The 22,807-nt window shown below is 52.8% G+C and overlaps 3 protein-coding genes across 8 annotated transcripts; all 3 read left to right on the top strand.

Annotated features, from left to right (window-relative positions):
* The first annotated feature begins 1,070 nt into the window (after positions 1–1,070).
* Positions 1,071–8,318, top strand: PSME3 (proteasome activator subunit 3). 2 transcript variants are annotated; one of them, NM_214348.1, is made up of 11 exons: positions 1,071–1,113; positions 1,799–1,831; positions 1,955–2,017; positions 2,214–2,318; positions 3,523–3,571; positions 4,506–4,618; positions 4,851–4,919; positions 5,066–5,133; positions 5,233–5,287; positions 5,407–5,493; positions 6,092–6,224. In NM_214348.1, the coding sequence occupies exons 1-11, from the start codon at positions 1,072–1,074 to the stop codon at positions 6,170–6,172; spliced, it is 765 nt and encodes a 254-aa protein (NP_999513.1). In that variant the 5' UTR covers position 1,071; the 3' UTR covers positions 6,173–6,224. The 2 variants fall into 2 exon arrangements, with proteins under 2 accessions (NP_999513.1, XP_005668846.1); XM_005668789.4 differs by lacking the exon at positions 1,071–1,113 and adding an exon at positions 1,607–1,696 and having other exon boundaries at positions 6,092–8,318.
* AOC2 (amine oxidase copper containing 2) lies at positions 7,058–14,413 on the top strand. Of its 3 annotated transcripts, XR_014821094.1 has the most exons (5): positions 8,633–10,758; positions 12,290–12,426; positions 12,733–13,018; positions 13,255–13,384; positions 13,724–14,413. XR_014821094.1 is itself a non-coding variant. In XM_003131393.5 (4 exons), the coding sequence occupies exons 1-4, from the start codon at positions 9,174–9,176 to the stop codon at positions 13,988–13,990; spliced, it is 2,268 nt and encodes a 755-aa protein (XP_003131441.3). In that variant the 5' UTR covers positions 7,058–9,173; the 3' UTR covers positions 13,991–14,413. The 3 variants fall into 3 exon arrangements, 1 of the variants encoding a protein (XP_003131441.3); XM_003131393.5 differs by lacking the exon at positions 12,290–12,426 and having other exon boundaries at positions 7,058–10,758; XR_014821095.1 differs by lacking the exon at positions 12,290–12,426 and having other exon boundaries at positions 12,650–13,018.
* Positions 14,414–14,906: 493 nt separating this feature from the next.
* On the top strand, positions 14,907–22,805 carry LOC100520329 (amine oxidase [copper-containing] 3). Of its 3 annotated transcripts, none has more exons than XR_014821091.1 (4): positions 14,907–16,656; positions 18,455–18,595; positions 19,147–19,276; positions 20,822–22,805. XR_014821091.1 is itself a non-coding variant. In XM_021066973.2 (4 exons), the coding sequence occupies exons 1-4, from the start codon at positions 15,057–15,059 to the stop codon at positions 21,095–21,097; spliced, it is 2,292 nt and encodes a 763-aa protein (XP_020922632.2). In that variant the 5' UTR covers positions 14,907–15,056; the 3' UTR covers positions 21,098–22,805. The 3 variants fall into 3 exon arrangements, 2 of the variants coding, with proteins under 2 accessions (XP_020922632.2, XP_084840465.1); XM_021066973.2 differs by having other exon boundaries at positions 18,455–18,740; XM_084984339.1 differs by lacking the exon at positions 19,147–19,276 and having other exon boundaries at positions 18,455–18,740.
* Positions 22,806–22,807: the final 2 nt, after the last annotated feature.

The following is a 22,807-nucleotide window of genomic DNA, read 5'->3' as shown; positions in this document are numbered from 1 at the left end:
CTATAAGACAGATGAATGGGTGAATTAAGACAGACAGCCTGGGGAGTTCCCACTGTGTGCAACTGGTTAAGTATCTGGCCTTGTTACTACAGAGGCTCCATTCCCTGCGGTCTCCAGGGTTCAATCCCAGGCCCAGGAACTTCCACCTGCCTCCGGTGGGTGGGGGGCGGGGCTGGGCGACAAAAAGTCGGGTAGGGGGGAATACAGTCTCCGCCTTCCACGAGGAAAATGGATACAGCATTGCCCTAGAAGTTAGGAGATGTGAGTTCTGGACTTGGATATACTGTAAACACTGTGTAGCCTAGGACAAGCACCGCCAGACTACAGGCATCAATTTGTCCATACATCTGGCACTTGATCTCTGAGGTCTAGGAGTAAGCGGCTAAATGGCAGAGAAAGGCGGGGAAGCCTGGTACAACAGGACTTGTTTCCTATCAGGCTCCAACCTAACATGAGAGCTTGGACCAAGAGGAGGAGACAGCAGGAATCAGAGACTAGACGCCCCGAACCCAGCGCGGGTACCACCGGCTTCCTCGGGCCGACGTCACCGGGGCGCGACGGCGTCTTCTGTCGGGTCCCCCACTCCAGGCAGCAGCGCCTCCGACGGTCCCTTCGGTGAAGGTGAGTGCCGGAATAACAGAGAGGCAAACGGTCCTCGAGTCTCTCTGAGACTCCGATCTCACTCCACCACCCTCTGCTGCCCTCCCTTTTACTTCACCCTTATCGGGCACAGGAGCCGAGAGATAGGAGCAGAGCTACCATCGTTCAGAGCCGAACCTCAGCGCGGCTGCGCAGGGCACGTGCACATCCTCTCGGAGTCCCGGCGATTGGCTGTGACGTAACTTCCGGTGTGAGCGGCGAAAGCCGGGAGGGCGAGCGAGAGAGAGCAGGCAGCAGGCAGCAGGCGGGCGGACGGACGGCACGAAGGGAGGGAGCAAGTGAGCAGTGAGTGGGCCAGCGAGAGCGGCCGCGTCCCGAGAGCAGCCGAGATTCCTCCCGTCCCTCTGACCCTCTCCCCGGAGCCCACAGCGCCTCCGGTCTCCAGCGGAGCGGACACGGCCCGGCCCGGCCATGGCCTCGTTGCTGAAGGTGGATCAGGAAGTAAAGCTCAAGGTAGGGGTACGGTCCGGGCTTCCTTACTCCTTGCTTCGATCCTCGAGCTGTCTGACTGGCTCCCTACTCCCCATGGCGTCTTTGTCTCCCTGGGGACACCAGCCCTGAGCTTCCGCTCGGCTCAGCCCAGCCCCCCACTCCCAGAGATGGCATCGGGGGAGACGCTACTATGGGGTGGCCTTCTGTACCCTGTCTAATGGTGGAGAGCCCCGGGGAGACTTCCGCGGACACGTGGTGGACTTAGTGCTTTAGGCCAGTGACAGCTGGAAGTCCCCCCAGCCCAGCAACGTCCCCATCTCTGGGCGCTGCTACTGCCCCTGCCCTTGGCGTCAGGCCTGCCTCACATCCTAGGCCAGGTTTGTATGGGGGTTGACATGTTTGTGAGCTCACGCCTCTCCCATCTACCTGTCTTTTGTCTGCTTTCAAATTCAGACAAGCTACAGACAAAGGGAGGGAGGGAGGGAAGACAGGTGGGTGCTGCCCTCCAGCCCCGCTTCCCTCTCCTGAGATGGAGAAATGGATCCTTAAAAAAATAAAGTATTTGCAGTCTGGGGGCCTCTCAGCTTCTCATTACAATTACAAGGTGAGGGAAAGACAGTTGGATTTGGGTTTCCCCATCCTGCCCATACTTCTCTTGCCAGGTACTGACTTGCTCTTACTGAATTGCTTTCTTTGTTAATTTTAGGTTGATTCTTTCAGGGAGCGGATTACAAGTGAGGTGAGTGAAAGAAGTAGAAAATCGAGCATTGGTTAATGGTTGGGAGTTCTCCAGAGAAGAGATGTCTGTAGAGACAGACCTTCCCTCAGTTACTAATTCAGCTATATTTTCCCTCATCTTTAGGCAGAAGACTTGGTGGCAAATTTTTTCCCAAAGAAATTGTTAGAACTTGATAGTTTTTTGAAGGTGAGAGACCCTTTTCTTTTCCTCAGAGTCCCCAGTTTTTTTGGCCCTGGTCTTTCTGTCAAATGGGACAAATGACGTGTTGATTCTATCTTGTTTTGTGCTGTAAAGCCGTCTTCATATGTTGCCCTTGAAATGAAATACTTCTTTGTTCATTTTGAAAAGACTGATGTTTTGGGGGTGGGCGTCTCTTTTTCAGGAGCCAATCCTAAACATCCATGACCTAACTCAGATCCACTCAGACATGAATCTCCCAGTCCCTGACCCCATTCTTCTCACCAATAGCCATGATGGACTGGACGGTGTAAGTATCCTGTATTTATCTCTGTGTGTGTGCCGAAGCAGTAGGCGCTCTGTCCTCAAGTCTCTGGTCAGCTTGAACGTGTACAGGGGGTACAGGGGGACAGTGGGATTTGGATCTGGGAATGAGGATTCTTTTTTTTTTTTTTTTTGGCTTTTTGCTATTGCTTTGGGCCGCTCCCGCGGCATATGGAGGTTCCCAGGCTAGGGGTTGAATCAGAGCTGTAGCCACCGGCCTACACCAGAGCCACAGCAACGCGAGATCCAAGCCGCGTCTGCAGCCTACACCACAGCTCATGGCAACGCCGGATCGTTAACCCACTGAGCAAGGGCAGGGATCGAACCCGCAACCTCATGGTTCCTAGTCGGATTCGTTAACCACTGCGCCACGACGGGAACTCCCGGAATGAGGATTCTTACAGACATATGACTTTGGTACACCCCCTTCGGTCCCCGGTTTTCATTTGTAGCATGTGTTAATGGGTACTCTGTTAGAGTGAGTTGAAAATAGGGCTAATAGTGACAAGGTCCCTCAGGTTACCTGGTCTGTCACCATGGCTCTAGGCAAGACTTTTCATCCCTGTTTCAGTGTCTTGAGTCTTGTTATGGGAGGGGGCAATTGTTCTTGCTATATAACTGCAGTTCCCCGTCTTTCTGTATCTTTAGCAACTAGTCTTTAGAATATGTCCACATTCTGTTATAACAATGATGACCCCATATTGTTATTTATCTGCTATATATATTGTTATTTATCCGTCGGTGTCTCATGGGTAGAACTTGCACTTTTGGAAAGGAGAAACTATCTGAATTATCTTTGTATCCCCAGCACCTAGCATTGTTCCTTGCAAGTGCTAAATACATGTTTGTTGATTGAATATTCTTTGTGGAACAAGCACATTTGTTTATAATCCCCTTAGTTATACTCACTCTGCATTCAGTAGTTCATTCTTTCTGTTGTTCATAGTATCCACCCCTCCCCTGGTTGCCTAATGTGTTATATTTCTTGAAAAGTTGGTCTTTCCAACTATAGTGTAAGTTGCTTTGTGGGAAGAACCTTTTCTTAAAGCTTTGTGTGTGCTTAGTGAATTGTGGGTAAATTAATAAGACAACCTGTGAAGTCAAGGTAGGGATTAAACTTGCTAGAAGGGTAACTTGCAGTGGGGATGTGAGTGTCGAATAGGCTGATTCTTGTCTCTTTGTATCCTTAGCCCACTTACAAGAAGCGAAGGTTGGATGAATGTGAAGAGGCCTTCCAAGGTAAGAGCCACCTTCACTGTCCCCTACCCCAACCCTTCCTGGCTTGCAGCCCTGAGAAGCAGGATGGATCTGGTGCTCTCCTGTCCAGCAAGCAGGATCTGATTTTATTTCCTAGCATTAGCATTCCTAAGCTCTCCAGACATTGTCTAGTACTCTAAACCTAATTTTCCTTTCCTCTTTTTTTGTCTTTATAGGGCTGCACTCACGGCATATGGAGGTTCCCGGGCTAGGGGTCTGATCAGAGCTGTTGCTGCTGGCCTACACCACAGTCACAGCAATGCCAGGTCTGAGCCGCATCTTCGACCTACACCACAGCTCATGGCAACGCCAGATCCTTTAACCCACTGAGCAAGGCCAGGGATTGAACTCACAACCTCATGGGTCCTAGTTGGATTGTTTCCACTGTGCCAGGACTGGAACTCCGTAATTTTCCATTTAACAGGGAGGGTTGGACTTAATGTGAACTACCAAGGGAGAGGTTGGAGGTGGCTACACATCACAGATTTTTCGCAAAACCCCAGTTCATATCATTTTTTCCTCTTCAATAATGCTTGGTGCGTTAAGTCTGTAGAGCATATTTTAATCTTGTTCTTTAGACTTTCCGGATGTTTTAGACACTCATCTGTTAATCCCCATATTCTCTCTTTTTTTAATTCTGTTGGTGGTGTCACGGTTTATAGATAGCTTTGTGACAGATAAAAGGCAGAAGTCATAAGCTTTTCCTTGTGGCGCAGTGGGTTAAGGATCCGGTATTGTCACTGTTGTGGCTCAGGTCGCTACTGTGGAGCCCAGGATCTTCCACATGCCACAGGCATGGCCAGGAACAAAGGTAGAGGTCATAGTATCTCACGGGTCTAGGAAAGAGAGAAAGGTGGGGAATGCTGCCTCCTTCCACCCAGCTCCAGTCATTTGACCTTCCTCGTGTCCTTGCCAGGAACCAAGGTGTTTGTGATGCCCAATGGGATGCTAAAAAGCAACCAGCAGCTGGTGGACATTATTGAGAAAGTGAAGCCTGAGATTCGGCTGCTGATCGAGAAATGCAACACGGTGAGGCAGGGGCTGATGACCTAGGGGCTGACCCCAAATAGCCTGGCTTGAGCTATGCAAGACAATGGATGTGGGGCCAGAGGCGTGGAGGTGATGTTGGAGTTGGCAGACTAATTATCTTGACTCCTGTGCTCCTGGCATCTGGCCCCAGCAGCATGAGTTGTATATGTCTTGGCTTAAGTAGAAAAGGCTAAGATCCTCATATGCATATTTTGGTCCCCTCACCCTTCAGGTCAAAATGTGGGTACAACTCCTGATTCCTAGGATAGAAGATGGGAACAACTTTGGGGTGTCCATTCAGGTAATGTGCTTGCATTGGAAATGGGAGAGGAAGGTTTGGGAGGTAATCTCATCTCCCCTGCTTTTGTGTTTTCCCTTTCTCTTTGGTTTGCTGTGGGGTGATGTGGAAGTGGCTTTTAACCTTTTTGTTTTGTTTTTTTTTTTCAGGAAGAGACAGTTGCAGAATTAAGAACTGTTGAGAGTGAAGCAGCTTCTTATCTGGACCAGATTTCTAGGTAGGGCTGCTTGGACTTGGCCCAGGAATTGAGGGCTGGTGAGATGGCATGCGCTGTCTGGGGTCCCCTGCAGCTTTCTCCTCTTCTCTCTCCTTCCAGATATTATATTACAAGAGCCAAATTGGTTTCTAAAATAGCTAAATACCCCCATGTGGTAAGTAAGGGTTTGTGGCCGAGGGTGGAAGTGGTAGGACAGGGAGGCATGCCTTCCTGGGAAGAGCTGCGTGGGACAGTCAGCCCTCGAGGACTAGCCTTTTCTCTGCCCTTCGTCAGGAGGACTATCGGCGCACCGTGACAGAGATTGATGAGAAAGAATATATCAGCCTTCGGCTCATCATATCAGAGCTAAGGAATCAGTATGTAAGTAACCTTGGTCCCCGCCCACAGGTGCTCTGGCTTCTCTTGGTTCTGGTGATCGTTTTCTTGCCACTCTCTGGGGGTTGAGATGAGAGATGGAGGTAAAATGAGTGGAACAAATTCCTCCCATCAACCGGGTGTTGAGAACTCTGGGGTCACTGACGGTATCTAGCCGGGTATCCTTTCTTTGTACCTGGCTGGGAGGGAGCACGATATGCAGTACAGTATAGGGGTGAAGCTGGGGGTGTGAGAGTCAGCCTTGGGTTTGGAACCAATTCTGCCTGTAATGTGTGGCCTTGGGCAGGTTTAACCTCAAGCTTCAATTTCTTCATCTCTGACACATTAAAGAACCCGGTGCAATTCTTAGTGTGTTAAATGCTTAGTAAGTGTTAGTTATTGGACACTTGGGGCCTTGGAGATACCCAGGTGTGCCCAGTTGGGGGAATAAGAGAGGTCATAGGGCAGCTACCCTGAATTCAGGTTCAAGCGAGTGAGATCAGGGCTATGTGAACGATTGCTGGGGGCTTTGGGGGTTTGTCTTGTTTCCCTAGGCAGGTGGGGGTAGAACAGACGTGTGATTCCCTGATCCGTCTTCTCCCAGGTCACTCTACATGACATGATCCTGAAAAACATCGAGAAGATCAAACGGCCCCGGAGCAGCAATGCAGAGACACTGTACTGAGGCCAGGGCCAGGGCCAGGGGACTCTGTGAGTCTGGCTCAAGACCGACATTGCCTTGGTTTGTTACATGACTATCGTGATGGGGAAACTGGCTGGAAATAGTAATCACACCTCTCTCTGTTTTTAGTTAGAGTCTAATGAAACTCTCATGTAGTTCTGTGACGTGTTTACCTCTTTTTTCAGGCCTCAGGAACTCTTCTATTTCCTTCCCTCATACCCCAGACCCCCGTCCTAATTTCTGGAGTACTCCAGGTTTGTGTGCGCAGGATGTTGGCACAAGTTTACTTGTGTTTTCTCTCCCCACTTCCCTTCTGTGTCTTGGGCTTTATGTTTTCTTCCCTTTGATGTTCAGTTGGTTAGAAGTTGAGGGAACTTGAAGGAAAGTGCTAGGTATTTTGTAGGAACTGGGGCTGGATGGGGGAACCAGCTTCTCTCTTCCTGATGGCAGGTTAGTATCTCTTGCCTCTGTGGGACATTGGATCCTCCCTGCCACAGTTGCCCTGGTGATGACTTAGGGTTTCCCATCCACATACATGACACCTTGAACCTGATCACGACAAGAAACACCTTAGACCTTCTGCCAAGTCCCTAGCTCCTTCAGATATTTTTATAAGTAGGATTTTCACATACACAGATGTGCATCTCACACACACACACACGTACATGCGCGCCCTCCGACTCTGTTACTTGATGCCTCCCCCACTCTGCCCCACCCACAGACCTTGTCTGTCAGTCTGTCTGTGTCTCACACACACATACACCGTTCAGAAGGTGATAGTTGTTTAAGTCCTTATCTGCTGGGACCCATTGTCTCCTGACATTAGCCTCTTGGTGCTTGAGGCTGGTGGGTTGGAAGACAGCTGAGAGATGAGAAGCAGAGGGAGTGGGGAAGGCCCCTTCCTCTGTGACTCGGGTCCTTTTGGACGAGTTGAAATTGGTGTGGGGGTGACCAGAAGCTGCTGCTCCTACTGGGCTTTCCCGTTGGGAAAAATGTTTCTCTTATTTATAGTGTTGTGCTTCCAGGGAAAGCAGTCACTTGTATGTGTATGTGTGTGCATGCACACGTAGGCATGTACACGTTGTGTGTATGTGGACATCTGTTGGGCAAGTCAAAACCATAGAAGAGTTGCCTCTTATCTCTCGAATCGTCTGGAGATATCACTTGTTACAGCTTTTGTGTTGACCCTCATCAACCCCCACTTTTTTATTCTCACCACTGGAGAGAGAGTCTGTCGGTGACTCTCTCGGTGTCTAATTCTGACTTTTATTCTTTGTCTTGTCTCTGTCTTCCAACCTCCAATCATATTTCCACCTGGATGCATCATCTTTACTCCCAGTGCGCTGTAGAGAAGGAGTTCGGGTGTGGTCTTCCCGTGAATAGTACTCAGTAACAAACCAATTGCATTTTAGTTGGGCAGTGCTCCTACCCACCCTCAGACCCCTTTCAACGAAAACCCTCCCTTCCTCCCAACATGTGTTTCTCAGTTTCCCTTTTTGTTTGTTGGATTGTTCTAGTGCCCCTGCTCCCCACCTTACCACCCTTGGATCGTAATGTAAAATTCTTTTACCATGTCAAGAAATTATTAAAAATACAGGTACTTTGACCTCTTTCTAAAGCCGCAGACCCTGATGCGATGCTCTGGTGGCCAGGGACACACCCGTACTCTGTGCACATTGGGATACTCACCTCCATGTGTATACCTCCAGCCGCCCTATGGGGTGTCTTTATACCATTTGAGCTGCCTCTTTTCTTGGGAATAATGGAAAGATGGAGGCTTCTGCCTCCCAAGAGGCAAGGGTGGGTCCTTCATTTGTGTTCAGGCTGAATCACATGAAAGTTAGCTCTTCCCAGACCTAAGCTGCCTTCTACCCTCACAAGACCCCAGCTCCTTCCTTCCTTCTCCAGCGATACCCATGAACTGCCAGTAGAGGCTGCTCTAGATCCGTGCGTGGGGAATCACCCGGTTCAAGGCACAACCTACTCGGTCATTTCCTTTACTTTATACTAATACTTCCCTTCGAATAATGTCTTAAGTTTCTTGAGGTGATGCCAGGGACCCCTGGTTTTGGTTTTCAAATGACTTGGAGGGCTGTCTAGGACCCTAGCTCCCTCTGAAATAAAGTTTATTCAACTTCCACCTTGCAAAGTAGCGTTCTCATATCCGATGATCTGGTACCCATTGTCTCTGCAGAAAAAGATTTAGGGTCTTGAACAATGGAGGTTCATCTGCTCTGTTCTGTTTCAGAGATCGCTGACAATTTTTGAACCTCCCCTGTGGCAGGCGCTAAGCATTCTGGGCATGATCACATTTACTTTTCATGAATCTCTGGGGAAGTTTTATCCCTTCTTTATAGGTGAGGACACTGAGATTCATGATAAGTAATGCCCTTGAGATCACACAGCTTAGGAACCCACGATTGGTGTACAGGTCTGACTGCTGCGCCTAGGCCTTCGCTGCTCCTTTCCCACCAACTACATGCAAGTGGTCTGAGACTACAAATCAAGGGCTTGGCCTTAGGCAGCTGGCAGAACACAGTGCTTACCGCTGAACTGGGCAGTGGATCCTGGAAATGTTGGGGGGTAGTGCCTGCCAGGAGGTAGGAAAATGGACAGAGTGTCTGCATGTAGCACCCAGGACTTGACTGGGCACCTGAGATTTGCATTCTTCCTCAGACCCATTCAGGGTGGAAAGTAGAGTTTAGCGTATATACAAATGCCCTCTAATCTGGTCTAAATAATAGTGATGGGTACTGACCATGCTGCTGGGAGGAGTTCAGGGGGAGGAGAGAGGCTGTGCACGTGGAAGGAATACCTTGAGCCAAACCACAGAACAGAAAATTGGAGCAGAATGATATAAATCAAGGTCAGAATTTTCCTGTCCAACCCACAGGGCGGAGTTTTCTCTATTCCTCTCCATCCCACTGCATATAAACTGGGATTTGATGTCAGTAACTGGAAGGAGCTGCTGGTAGGCCTCTCATTTCAGCTCTCAGCTTTCACCATGAACCTCAAGGTAGTCCTCGTGTTGCTGGCACTGTCCCTCATTACCATCTTTGCTCTGGCCTATGTCTTGCTGACCAGCCAAGGTGGCTCCAGCCAGCCTCCCCACTGCCCCTCTGTATCCCACAGTGCCCAGCCCTGGACACACCCTGGCCAGAGCCAGCTGTTTGCAGACCTGAGCCGAGAAGAGCTGACGGCTGTGATGAACTTTCTGACCCAGAAGCTGGGGCCAGGCCTGGTGGATGCCGCCCAGGCCCGACCCGCAGACAACTGCATCTTCTCAGTGGAGCTGCAGCTGCCCCCCAAGGCGGCAGCCCTGGCCCACCTGGACAGGGGGAGTCCCCCGCCTGCCCGGGAGGCCCTGGCCATCATCTTCTTTGGCGGACAACCCCAGCCCAATGTGACCGAGCTGGTGGTGGGGCCGCTGCCCCAGCCCTCCTACGTGCGGGATGTGACTGTGGAGCGTCACGGAGGCCCCCTGCCCTACCACCGACGCCCCGTGCTGGGAAATGAGTCCGCCCAGATGTGGAAGCATTTGAAAGAGGTGGAGCTCCCCAAGGCACCAGTCTTCCTGGCTTCTGTCTGCAGCTACAATGGCTCCAATTTGGCAGCTCTGCATGCCACCCCTCGTGGCTTACGCTCAGGGGACCGTGCTACCTGGATGGCCCTCTACCATAACATCTCAGGTGTTGGGATTTTTCTTCATCCTGTGGGGCTGGAGCTCCTGCTGGACCACAGGGCTCTGGACCCTGTCCGCTGGGCTGTCCGGCAGGTCTTCTACCTTGGGCGCTACTATGCCGACTTGGGCCAGTTGGAATGGGAGTTTAAGGCTGGCCGGCTGGAGGTGGTTAGAGTTCCTCTACCCCTGCCAGATGGGGCCTCATCCCTGCGGTCCCGGATCTCCCCCGGGCCTCTTCCCCCTCTTCAGTTCTCACCCCAAGGCTCCCGGTACAGTGTACAAGGGCACCTGGTGGCATCCTCCCTCTGGACATTTACATTTGGCCATGGGGTGTTCAGTGGCCTGAGGATTTTTGATGTTCGGTTCAAGGGCGAGCGAGTGGCCTATGAAGTTAGTGTCCAGGAATGTGTATCCATCTATGGTGCCGATTCACCCAAGACAATGATGACCCGATACCTGGATAGCAGCTATGGACTTGGCCGTCACAGCCGGGGCTTGGTGCGGGGAGTGGACTGCCCCTATCAGTCTACCATGGTGGACATCCACGTGTTAGTGGGCAGAGGGGCAGTCCAGCTGCTCCCAGGGGCTGTGTGTGTATTCGAGGAGGCCCAGGGGGTACCCCTCCGAAGGCACCACAATCACCTTCAGAGTCATTTCTATGGTGGTTTGGCTGGCTCAGCCCTTGTAGTCAGGTCTGTATCCTCCGTAGGCAACTATGACTACATTTGGGACTTTGTATTGCACCCAAACGGGGCACTTGAAGGGCGGGTCCGTGCCACGGGCTACATCAACACAGCTTTCCTTAGCGGAGAGGAGAGCCTCCTCTTTGGGAACCGAGTAGGGGAGCGAGTGCTGGGGGCGGTGCACACACACGCCTTCCACTTCAAGCTGGACCTGGATGTGGCAGGTGAGTACCCAGGGGATGAGACTTGGGAACAGCGGTGGGCCAGAGGGAAGGGAGGCCCCCCCGCCACGTGAAGCTCAAAGTGGCAAGAGGGCGGCATTTCAGCACTGCAGTTGCGGCAAAAGCAGGGACTGATTGGAATGAAATGAGCCTGAGGTACTGGGCTTACGGTTATTTGACAAAAGTTAGAGAGGCTTCCCCTGCCCAGCCGCTCCGACCTGCTGTGATTGTGGGACTAAATGCAGCGGCTGCGCTGGGCTAGCCAGCCTCCTTAGCCCGTCTGTGGGTGGTGAACTTGCCCTGTCTGAGGCTGGGGTTGGGGCTCTGAGTTCTTCCTAATTCTGAGAGTCACCGGAAGTGGGAAAAGCGGGGGCCTGAGACAAAGATAGGACACAGTCTGTCTAAAGAGGTTTTCGGCGTGGAGGTGGTCCTGGCACCTGAGAAAAGGAGGTCCTAGCTGGAGGCTGCTCTATAGGATCTCAGACCACTGGGGACACAGGATAGGGGCCCCATCCTCCGGGGAAGCCAGCTCATTCCTGTCTGCACATGTCATGACAGTGGGCTCTCTGGTGACAGGGCAGGCATGCAATAGGCTTGCTGCAAGTGTAGCAAGGGATTGCTTAAGTAGGGCTCAAAGCGCAGAGGGGGTTTTCTCTTCCTGGCAGGTTTTTGTCCGGGATGGAAAATGATTAACTTATCAACTCAGTCTGTTAGACCCAGAACGATAATTGGGACTCCGCCAGACCCTCTCCATTTTTCAGTAGTGGAAACTAAGGATGGAGGCGGGGGGGGGGGGGGTGTGAGGCAAGTCAGGAAGTGGCTGCCTAAATACAATGCACTGTAACTCAGTATATTTCTTGTGAAACATGTTCATATGAGTATGAAGTTGGTGTCTGTGCGCCTGTGTGTGAGGTATGAGGGTGGAGGGAAGAGAGAGCTAAGAAAATAGCATGATTGAAATGCTGCTTGCAATCATGCATGTTAAATTAGATGATTATTTGATACATTTGGAATATATTTTCCGACTTGAAGCTTTTTTCCAGCATTTTAGCATTAAAGACGTCCTGGGACAAGATGTAACATCAAGTAACATTTATTGGATCCTTAGACTTTGTGGCCCAGGCTGCCGCTGTGGGCCAGAGAGGCTGTGTCAGGGCTCCCCCACCCCCACTCCATGCACAGAGGACAACCTGCAGGGGCACTGGCTTCTGCAGAGCCCCTCCCTGTGCCAGCACCTTCACATGAGTCAAGTTTAAAGAAAATAACAGTCTGAGCCTGTAGAAAAAGTATAAATGTTTCAGGGATCTCCCAGATATTTTAAAGATATAAATGTACTTGCTTGTTCAAAAAAAAAAAAAGACTGAAAGTGGTCCCTGCCTTAATGAGAAACAAAGCAAGGTCTCAGAGCTAGGAAGAGTATGCAGGGCACCATGGAAGGGGATTGGGTTTTTCCAGCCAGCTTCTCCAAGACAAATATCCCTTTCATAGTTGGGAGAATGTTACTAGGCACCTGTATGTGCTTTTCCATTTATAGAGCTCAGTCATAGAACAGCTTTCATTACGCACAGTGTGGAGACTGGCGAAATGAGGATCAGAGAGAAGCAAAAAATTGGTCCAAGGTCTGTTGCGTAAACCAGTGCCGCTAGAACCTTCAGCAATGATGGAAACGTGGTATGTCTGCATCGTCCAGCATGTTAGCCACTAGCCACGTGTGGCTCTGGAGCACTTGAAAAGTAGCCTAGTGTGACTGAGGATCTGAAATTTTCGTTTGTATTGCAATAGCCACAGCCACTTGTGACAAGAGAGGGCAGGTTCAAAGGAGAGGGGCTAGCCCTCAAATCCAGACCTCTGGCTCCCAGCACTAGGTGCTCTCTGATGAGCTGTCCTTTGGCAGGCTGGTGCGGTGGGCATCACAGAGGAGATGAGGGACCTGTGTGACCTGCTGTGGAACTCCTCTCCCTCCCCTCACCCTGGCAGGGCTGAAAAACTGGGTGGTAGCTGAAGACGTGGTGTTTAAACCTGTGGCAGCCCCTTGGAGTCCGGAGCACCAACTGCATCGCCCAGAGCTGACCCGGCAGGTCCTGAGAAGGGAGGACCTGACAGCTTTTCTCTGGGGGACCCCCCTTCCCCGCTACCTTTACTTGGCTAGCAACCAGACTAATGCCTGGGGTCACCAGCGCGGGTACCGAATCCAGATCCACAGCCCCCTTGGCATACACATGCCCCTGGACAGCGACATGGAGAGGGCCCTCAGCTGGGGGAGGTGAGGAGCACCCTGGGCACTGGGTGGCAGGGAAGGCCTGGTCCCCTTCCCATCCCTGCTCGTGGAGACCCCGACTCACTACTATTGGTTTCCCATTCATTCCCGGATGTCCTCTCAGATCCAAGTAGATATGGGATGGGAAATGGGCCCACACAGCATCTGATCCAAAGGACTTCTGGGCTGGTAAAGGCCCTTGACATTTTCTGACACCACCTTCCCACAACACTCCTGGTCAGATACCAGCTCGTGGTGACGCGGAGGAAGGAGGAGGAGTCACAGAGCAGCAGCATCTATTACCAGAATGACATCTGGACATCTGCTACGGCCTTTGCCGACTTCATCAACAATGAGACCCTCTTGGGAGAGGTTGGTAGGCCTGGGAGCAGGGGAGAGGGGCTCCCCTGGGCCTGGGGTCTTGGCTGCCTGGCCCCTGGCTGTGGGGCGGAGGGAATTGTAGGTTTCCAGGTCTTAGATTAAGGGCCAGGAAGTTGCCTAATGACCAACCTGGGCCATCCCTCCTGAGGTGAGATTAGCTCTGGAACACTGCCCACCCTGCACTGTTTCACAGGGGTCACTGCACCTGTTATTTGGACCCAGGGCAGGGCGGAGCTGGAGGCGGGGCAAGCCTGGAGGGTGGGGGTTGTGGCTGAGGGGAGGTTCTCCGGGTCTCGCCTCCAAAGTCTTCAGCTCCTCCTCTTCCTGCAGGATCTGGTGGCTTGGGTTACAGCCAGCTTCCTGCACATACCCCATGCCGAGGATGTCCCCAACACAGTGACTCTGGGGAACAGAGTTGGCTTCTTGCTCCGGCCCTATAACTTCTTTGATGAGGACCCCTCTGTCTTCTCTCCTGACAGCGTCTACTTTGAGAAGGGCCAGGATGCTGGGCGCTGCAGTGTCAATCATGTGGCCTGCATCCCCCACCTGGCGGCCTGTGTCCCGGACCTGCCCCCTTTCTCTTATCGAGACTTGTAGCCCTGAGTGTGTGTGTGCGCGTGCGCGTGCGTGCGTGTGTGCGTGCGTGCGTGCGTGTGTGTGTGTGTGTGTGTGTGGTGGGACCTAGAGGGGGGTTGCTGAGACTCGTACCTTCCTCTCTGTTCCACTTCCTGCTTCCCTGATGCCTCTACCCTTGGGAAATAACTTCCTACCACATAAACCTCCATATATCCTTTTGGTTAATTCTTGTTTCCAGTTCATTTTTTTAAAATGAGGAATTTATATAAATGATATTGTTGTCAAAATATCCAAGCAGAAACACTGCAAAACCCACCACTCTTCAACCTCTGGCGAACATTATCCCAGACATTTCTTTTATGCATGCACATTGACATCGAAGATGAGATAGAACTTTGTAAAAATTGATGGGTGTTTGTAATTTATAATAAAAATATTCCAAGATTTTTAGTTGAATTTCTTCTATTTGACTTTTGCAATATCTGGAATCCCCCAGAGAATATTAAGGACTCTGGCCAAGAAAATTAGCCGTGGAGGAAAAGGGGACAGACCTGGCCAAGAAATGCTGCTTGGGAAGCTGAAGGGCTGGGGGTGGGGGGGTTTGGGGCAGGAGGACAGTAGTTCCAGGTTACAGGAAAGGGAACATCCTGCTCCGGGAGAGTGGGGGCTGGGGAAGAAGGGGGTCTGAGGGGGAGGGACTAGGGGCTGCCTCCTCACGAGTGGGGCATTTCTGTGCTCAGGCTGGTCAGCTGCATTATTTTGAAATCCCCACCACCCTTCCCCCCACCCGAGCTCTCCCCTGTTCCAACACTGAATTGGAGCTTTGAAGACAAAGCCATGTAAGGTCTGTGGAAATCGCTGCTGCCCTCCTTCAGGCCCGCCCTCCAAACTTGGCCCGCCCCCCACCCCCCAGCCTTCCCATGCTGTTCCCACCCTCAGTCTCCTTTGCGTCTGAATACTGGGAACCTCTGCCGGGGTCCAGGAGCCCCCACGACAGCGGCCAAAAGAGACCTACTATATTCTCTGCTGGCCTGAGAATACACATCTCCACTTTGGTTCAATCTTCTGTCTCTATGTTTATGGGACAATGAACCAGAAGACCACCCTCGTGCTCCTCGCTCTGGCTGTCATCACCATCTTTGCCTTGGTGTGTGTTTTACTAGCTGGCAGGGGAGGAGATGGAGGTGAACCCGGCCAGCCTCCCCACTGCCCCTCCGGAGCTCCGGGTGCCCAGCCCTGGACACACCCTGGCCAGAGCCAGCTGTTTGCAGACCTGAGCCGAGAAGAGCTGACGGCTGTGATGAACTTTCTGACCCAGAAGCTGGGGCCAGGCCTGGTGGATGCCGCCCAGGCCCGACCCGCAGACAACTGCATCTTCTCAGTGGAGCTGCAGCTGCCCCCCAAGGCGGCAGCCCTGGCCCACCTGGACAGGGGGAGCCCCCCGCCTGCCCGGGAGGCCCTGGCCATCATCTTCTTTGGCGGACAACCCCAGCCCAATGTGACCGAGCTGGTGGTGGGGCCGCTGCCCCAGCCCTCCTACGTGCGGGATGTGACTGTGGAGCGTCACGGGGGCCCCCTGCCCTACCACCGACGCCCCGTGCTCATGCGAGAGTACCTGGACATCGACCAGATGATCTTCCGCAGGGAGCTGCCCCAGGCTGCTGGTCTCCTCCACCACTGCTGCTTCTATAGCAGCCAAGGTCAGAACCTGGTGACCATGACTTCAGCCCCCCGTGGTGTGCAGTCAGGGGACCGGGCCACCTGGTTTGGCCTCTACTACAACATCTCAGGGGCCGGGTTTTACCTGCACCCGGTGGGGTTGGAACTGCTGGTAGACCACAAGGCTCTGGACCCTGCCCTCTGGACCATCCAGAAGGTCTTCTTTCAAGGCCGCTACTATGAGAGCCTGGCCCATCTGGAGGAGCAGTTTGAGGCCGGCCTGGTGAACGTGGTGGTGATCCCAGACAATGGCACAGATGCGTCCTGGTCCCTGAAGTCCCGGGTGCCCCCAGGTCCAGCTCCTCCTCTGCAGTTCTATCCGCAGGGCCCCCGCTTCAGTGTCCAGGGGAGTCGCGTGGCCTCCTCGTTGTGGACTTTTTCCTTTGGCCTCGGAGCTTTCAGTGGCCCAAGGATCTTTGACATCCGCTTCCAGGGAGAACGACTAGCTTATGAGATCAGCGTCCAGGAGGCCTTGGCTGTCTATGGTGGAAATTCCCCAGCAGCAATCATGACGCGCTATATGGATGGCAGCTTTGGCATGGGCAAGTATTCCACCCCGCTGACCCGTGGGGTGGACTGTCCCTATCTGGCCACCTATGTGGACTGGCCCTTCCTTCTGGAGTCTCAAGTCCCCAGGACACTACACGATGCCATTTGTGTGTTCGAACAGAACCAGGGCCTCCCTGTGAGGCGACACCACTCAGATATTCGCTCCCACTACTTTGGGGGCCTTGCAGAGACAGTGCTGGTCATCAGATCTGTGTCCACCATGCTCAACTATGACTACGTGTGGGACATGATCTTCCACCCCAATGGAGCCATTGAAGTCAAATTACACACCACAGGCTACATCAGCTCAGCCTTTCTCTTCGGTGCTGCCCGAAAATATGGAAACCAGGTTGGGGAGCACATCCTGGGCACCGTCCATACCCACAGTGCCCATTTCAAGGTGGATCTGGATGTGGGAGGTAAGATATGCCGCCAGAGGCAAGGGTTCCAGAAGAGGGGGCTGAAGATGATCTCTGTTTGCCTTGGGTTTTTTTGGAGGTTTTCCAGGGAAAGAAGTTCTGAGCATGCGTATGTGGGTTTTGGAGTTTCAAGTTTCCTCTTTTGCTGGATGGGAGATGGCGGGCTGAATTTTCCTAAGGTCTTAGATCATTGGCTGTGGGCAGAGCTGCCACCCACCCTCCCAGGACCTCGTCAGAAAATCTTGGGAAACAGCTAAACTCAGAGAGGAGGCAGAGGGGGGGCTAAGGGTCCCCTTTGCCCTCTCCCCTCCCTGGCACTGAAGCCCCACTTCAGCAAGGCAGACATAAGTTTTTCAGCTCATCTCTGTGTCATCTCTGTGTCTGGCCTGCTGTGCAGGTGTTTGGGAGGGTCTGTTTGCATTCTGCAGTGTCTCTGGCACTTGCAAGCCAGCCACGGAACACCCCAGGTTGTTTATTTCCTTGAGAAGGGGACCCTCCCCCTCCCTGAGCTTCCATCTCTAAGCACAATACATTTAAGTGTGAGGGCTAAAGTGGATATTGTGGAACATTCCAGATAGTTCCTGGCGTTGGTGCTCATAGAAAGCCAAGACTACGTGATATCTTGGTGTTCTGGTCATTTCACTGTCCTTCCCCACATTGAGTTAATCACCAGATTTTTTCCTGTTCTGCCTCTGAAATAGTGCCAACCCCCTGTTGGCGCCAGCCTACTCTTTGCTGCTTCACTCTTCTTCTTCTCAGATCTGGGGTTCACCCTGCACCCAGAGGGACCTACCAGCCTATGCCATCCAGCTCCCTCACCCACTTCCCCTTTTCCCCATCACCTATAGGATCCTGTCCTAAGAAGGACCTACAAGGCTCTTCCCTTCAGAGTGTAGCTCCTGCCTGCCTTTCAGATCCTTCCCTGTGCTGCTTTAGCCACACTCACACCCTCCCCGTCCCTGAACACACACGCCACACGTGACAGTCAGGCTTTTTGCTTTTGCTCGTGGTGGTTTTTTTTTTTAATTTTTTTTATTTTTTTGCCTTTTTTTAGGACTGCACTTGCAGCATATGGAAGTTCCCAGGCTAAGGGTCAAATTGGAACTAGAGTTGCTGGCTCGCACTACAGCCACAGCAATACCAGATCCGAGCCACATCTGTAACCTCTACCACAGCTCATGGCCAAGCCGATCCTTAACCCACTGAGCAAGGCCATAGCCGAACCCATGTCTTCATGGATATTAGTTAGGCTCATGACTGCTGAGCCGCGACTGGAACTCCTGCTCAAGTTTTGCCCCTGCCTAGAATGCCCTGCCATGTCATCTCTGCTGGTGACACCTTCTAAGGCCAGGCTGAAATGTGGCCCAGGAAGGCCCCTCTTCCTGCCAGTACCTGTATTCCTCCAACCTTGACTCTAGAATGTGCTCCTCTCACACTGCAGGCCCCTCAGGGCTCTGCCTCTCTGGGACTCCTGTGAGAGCGGGAGGATAAGGATGATGCTTCCTTTATCAGAGGGTCCCCAGCGCCGAGCACAGGCCTCTCCACTAACATGTGCAGGGATGACTAGATGAAATCCTTGAAGAAATATTTCACAGGTCAACAGCTTTGGCCGAAAGACTAGGGCTATCCTGGGGAGAGGGGAGGGAAGCAGGGGGCACACTCACTCTGGCCTCTTCTTTGGCCCCCACTCTGGAGCCAGATGGGGGCGGAGTCCAGAGGGGGCAGGGCAGCTGCGTGACCAGCCCTCCCTCCCCCTCTCCCCCCCGCCCCGCCCCTCCCCTCCATCCCCCCCCTGCAGGACTGGAGAACTGGGTCTGGGCCGAGGACACAACATTCGTCCCCACGGCGGTACCCTGGAGCCCTGAGCGCCAGATACAGAAGCTGCAGTTGACCCGGAAGGTGCTGGAGACGGAGGAGCAGGCCGCCTTCCCCGTGGGAGGTGCGGCCCCTCGCTACCTGTACCTGGCCAGCAACCAGAGCAACAAGTGGGGGCACCCGCGGGGCTACCGCATCCAGATAGTCAGCTTTTCTGGGGAGCCGCTGCCCCAGAACAGCTCCATGGAGGGAGCCTTAAGCTGGGAGAGGTGGGTGGTGTGGCCGGGGTGGCAGGGGTGGGGGTCGGGGTGAGAGTGAGAAGGGAGGGTTGGGAGGGACAACTGGGAAATCACTTCAAATTGTACTCAAGGTGAGGTAAGAGCTCAGAAAGGATTTCCTGGTTATCAAAAGTCACACAGTGGATACAAGGTCCCCTGGGATGCTAAAGCCCAGGAGGGAAAATTCTTTTCTGTTTTGGGGGGGGCCATGCTGTGAATTGGCAAAGGATGAACAGGAAGACACGTGAAGATGTTGGGCAACCCACTAGGGTGGCGTCAAGAGTCACTGTGGGAATACGATGGGAAAGCTGAGGCCCACTTGCCTGGCTCCCTTCCATGATGATCAGGCAGCAGGATGGCCTTAGTGACCATGGAGGCCTGACCCATGCACCTCTAGGTACCAGCTGGCCGTGACCCAGCGGAAGGAGACAGAGCCCAGGAGCACCAGCATCTTCAATCAGAATGACCCCTGGGCCCCCACTGTGGACTTTGCTGCCTTCATCAACAATGAGACCATAGCTGGAGAGGTCAGTTGACTGCAGGAGGGCCGAGGGAGGAGTGTGGGGACCCAGAGATGAGCCCCACCTTGTCTTTGGGGTCCCTGAACACCATCTGATCTCAGGGGTAGAGCTGACTCCTGTCTTTTGTGCTCTGGGGACTCTCATCATTACCTGTTGAGGAAAACGTCCCAGACTGGGAGCTCATTTGTCCACAGTGGCCGAGGCATCATTGACTAAGTCCTTTAGGGGCCCCAGGACTCAGGAGCATGGAAGTGACCAGAAAAGACCACATCTGGTTGTTTTTTTTTTAGGGCTGCACCCAAGGCACATGGAGGTTCCCAGGCTAGGGTTTGAATCAGAGCTACAGCTGCCAGCCTGCACCACAACCACAGCAACACCAGATCTAAGCCACATCTGTGACCTACACCACAGCTCATGGCAATGCCAGATCCTTAACCCACTGAGCGAGGCTGTCATCCTCATGGATACTAGTCGGGTTTGTTAAACACTGAGGCACGATGGGAAAGCCAAGACCACATCCCTCTCTCTCTCTCTTTTTAAATTTTATTTTCAATTATTTATTTTGTGTGTGTGTCTCTCTCTCTCTCTCTTTTTTTTTTTTTCCTTTTCTAGGGCCACTTCCCACCGCATATGGAGGTTCCCAGGCTAGGGGTCAAATCGGAGCTGTAGCCACCAGCCTACACCAGAACCACAGCAACGCAGGATTTGAGCCGTGTCTGCGACCTACACCACAGCTCAAGGCAATGCCGGATCCTTAACCCACTGAGCAAGGCCAGGGATCAAACCCGCAACCTTATGGTTCCTAGTCGGATTTGTTAACCACTGCACCAGGGTGGGAACTCCAAGACCAAGATTTATAGCCAAATCTCTCTTCCTGGCCTGACCACTAAAAGATTAATTTCTAAATGTCAACCTTTTCCCTCCCTCCTTCCCTCCCTCCCTCCCTCCCTCCTTCTCTCTCTCTCTCTTTCTCTCTCTTTCTTTCTTTCCTTTTTAGGGCTGCATGTGCAGTGTATGGAAGTTCCCAGGATAGGGATCAAAGCGGACCCACAGCTGCTGGCCAATGCCCCAGCCACAGCAACGCAGGATCCTTAACCCACTGAGAGAGGCCAGGGATTGAACCCGCATCCTTGTGGATACTAGTCAGGTTTGTTACTGCTGAGCCACGACAGGAACTCTGTAAACGTCAACCTTTTCTGCCTCCCAAACCCTGATCATCCCTCCCCCATCCTCCTCTTGGTTATAGTTAGGGGAGAGGAGCTGAAGCAGCCTGTGGTGTCACCATCTCTCTGGGGGGGGGTAGGCTGATGGGGACGTGATGGAGGAGGTCAGAGGTGGCGGGCACAGGCTGGGACATGGGGGCAGGTGTTGTTCCCAATATGAAATTGACTCTTTGTGCTTTGACATGTGGCTGGTAGGAAAAATGGTCACGACTTCCTTTTCAGGGAAGGCAGGCTGCTAAGGTGAACCCTCCCATACAAGGCCACTGTGGGAGACAGACATGTCCTTAGCAAAGCCAGGCCTCATGATCCTCTCTCTTCGCCCCCCCAGGACTTGGTGGCCTGGGTGACAGCCGGTTTCCTGCACATCCCACACGCAGAGGACATCCCCAACACAGTGACGGTGGCGAACAGTGTGGGCTTCTTCCTCCGACCCTACAACTTCTTTGACCAGGACCCCTCCATCAATTCTGCTGACTCCATCTACTTCCGGGAGGACCAGGATCCTGGGGCCTGTGATGTCAACCCTCTGGCTTGCCTCTCCGAGACTGCTGCCTGTGCCCCCAGTCTCCCTGCCTTCTCCCACGGGGGCTTCTTTCACAACTAGGGGGTCCCTGGGATGGGGAATGTGGCCGGGGCTGCAGGGCCAGGGGGTGTGGGGCCGGGGGGCGAAGGGCACTGGGCCGGGCAGCGTGTGCCCTGTTCTCCTTCCTCAGACCCCAAGGTCCTCTCTCTCCATTGCCCTGCTTTGCCTCCCCCTCCTTGCTGGGAGCATCCTGAGCCTGTGATGCCTGACACAGGGCTACTCAGCTTTGTGGACCCCAGACCTGCCGGGTTCCTATCGCAGAGAGGAGAGAAATGGCCAGCCAGGAGCTTGGGTGATGGTTGTCTTTCCAGAAGACTCCTGTTTGGGGTGTTCTTTTGTTTTTTTGCTTTTTGTTTTCTGTTTTTCCTTTTGTTTTTGCTTTCTGGCTTTCCCAAATCTTTTTAGGCCATCCCAGGTCTCTCCTGAGACTCCCCAGTTCTTCCCTTGGGACGTGAGAATGGGGGCTCTGCTATGGAGATAGCCCCCTAGAGGCCCCAGAGCAGGGATCCTGCCAGGCTGATGAATCCACAAATAAGGCGGGAAGGGGATTTTATTTTATTTTATTTTATTTTATTTTTGCTGTGCCCTGACATGTGGGAGTTCCCGGGCTAGGGATTGACCTCGTGCCACGGCAGAGACCCAAGCCACTGGGCCACACGCGAACTCTCCGGAAGGGGCCCTTTGGCCCAAGTTTCCTCTCATCCTAGTTCTCCTTCTTGCCCAGCCTCCTACTGTTCCTGCCAGTTCTTATTCCTGGGGATTTCCCTTCCAGCCCCGAGGGACTGTTCCTCTGCCCGGAAGCTTTCCTAGCCCCCCTGTCTCAGCTCTGATCTCCTCTCCTGACTCTAGCCTGTGGAAGTCTGAAAATGCAAGGTACCTCTGGTTTGAGAGGACAGTCCTTGTCTGGCTCCCTGTGCCTGGGCACTGCCCCCAACCCCAGTCCTGGGGCCCGGTGCGCACAGTCCTTTCTGCCCATGCGTATAGGCCTGCCTTGCATTCTCTACCAAAGGATGGCCATAGAGACATCAGCAGCTCAAGTTAGCACGTTAGGTGGATTTGTATGTGCAGTGGTAATGAGGAATGGTCATTTTGTGCCAGGTCTGGGTGTGACCAGTGCCCCCTGTCCTCTGCAGCACCCAACATGGGGGAGGCCTGGGCACCAAGCCTGAGAAGCAGGAAGACCCAGGCACTGCAGCCCCAGGGCCACGGGCTGTCCAATCAGGTGTGGGCATGCAAATGAGCAGGGGCCCTCTGTGGGAGGAGCCTCTCCCCTAGGTTGTCCCTAGTCATGGTGGGAAGTGGGTGTTCTGAGTTGGGGGTTTGTATGCAAACAGCAAGAGATGGGAAACTGCAGAGCTGTCCTTCCCTAGAGGATCAGTTAAATAACTTCTGATATAGCCTTACGAAACAATACTATGAAGCTATAAGCCTAATTGCATCTCTTTATAGGGAATAATCTTCCAAAGAAAAAGGCAAGGCACAGAAATGTGTATAGGGCTCTTCCATTTGTGCTTTCAAGGGAGGATATTATAAATACGTATTTTCTTATCTTATAGATGCATATGAAACGGGTAACACTGGTTGCCTCTGGAGGGGAACCAGGAGGTGGGCACAGGGGAGGGAGGAGATCTACTACTACATACCCTTTTGTACAGTTTGAATTTTGACCCATGTGACTAATATTACCTATTCTTGTATTGTTATTCAAATAAAAAATAGGCCCAAACAAGA

The sequence above is a fragment of the Sus scrofa genome, chromosome 12 (assembly GCF_054392235.1).
Source record: "Sus scrofa isolate SSC_HxYL_T2T_F1_AM1 chromosome 12, Sscrofa_HxYL_maternal_Yorkshire_Landrace_v2.0, whole genome shotgun sequence".
NCBI lineage: Eukaryota > Metazoa > Chordata > Mammalia > Artiodactyla > Suidae > Sus > Sus scrofa.
This window is presented reverse-complemented; position numbering and strand designations above follow the sequence as displayed.

Coding starts and splice junctions, on each gene's coding strand:
- PSME3 (XM_005668789.4), top strand. CDS start 1,622: ATGGAGAAATGGATCCTTAAAAAAATAAAGTATTTGCAGTCTGGGGGC. Junction 3,572..4,505: donor ATGTGAAGAGGCCTTCCAAG/GTAAGAGCCACC, acceptor TGTCCTTGCCAG/GAACCAAGGTGTTTGTGATG. Junction 4,920..5,065: donor ACTTTGGGGTGTCCATTCAG/GTAATGTGCTTG, acceptor TTTTTTTTTCAG/GAAGAGACAGTTGCAGAATT.
- AOC2 (XM_003131393.5), top strand. CDS start 9,174: ATGAACCTCAAGGTAGTCCTCGTGTTGCTGGCACTGTCCCTCATTACC. Junction 13,019..13,254: donor AGGGCCCTCAGCTGGGGGAG/GTGAGGAGCACC, acceptor ACTCCTGGTCAG/ATACCAGCTCGTGGTGACGC. Junction 13,385..13,723: donor ATGAGACCCTCTTGGGAGAG/GTTGGTAGGCCT, acceptor CTCTTCCTGCAG/GATCTGGTGGCTTGGGTTAC.
- LOC100520329 (XM_021066973.2), top strand. CDS start 15,057: ATGAACCAGAAGACCACCCTCGTGCTCCTCGCTCTGGCTGTCATCACC. Junction 18,741..19,146: donor GGAGCCTTAAGCTGGGAGAG/GTGGGTGGTGTG, acceptor ATGCACCTCTAG/GTACCAGCTGGCCGTGACCC. Junction 19,277..20,821: donor ATGAGACCATAGCTGGAGAG/GTCAGTTGACTG, acceptor TCGCCCCCCCAG/GACTTGGTGGCCTGGGTGAC.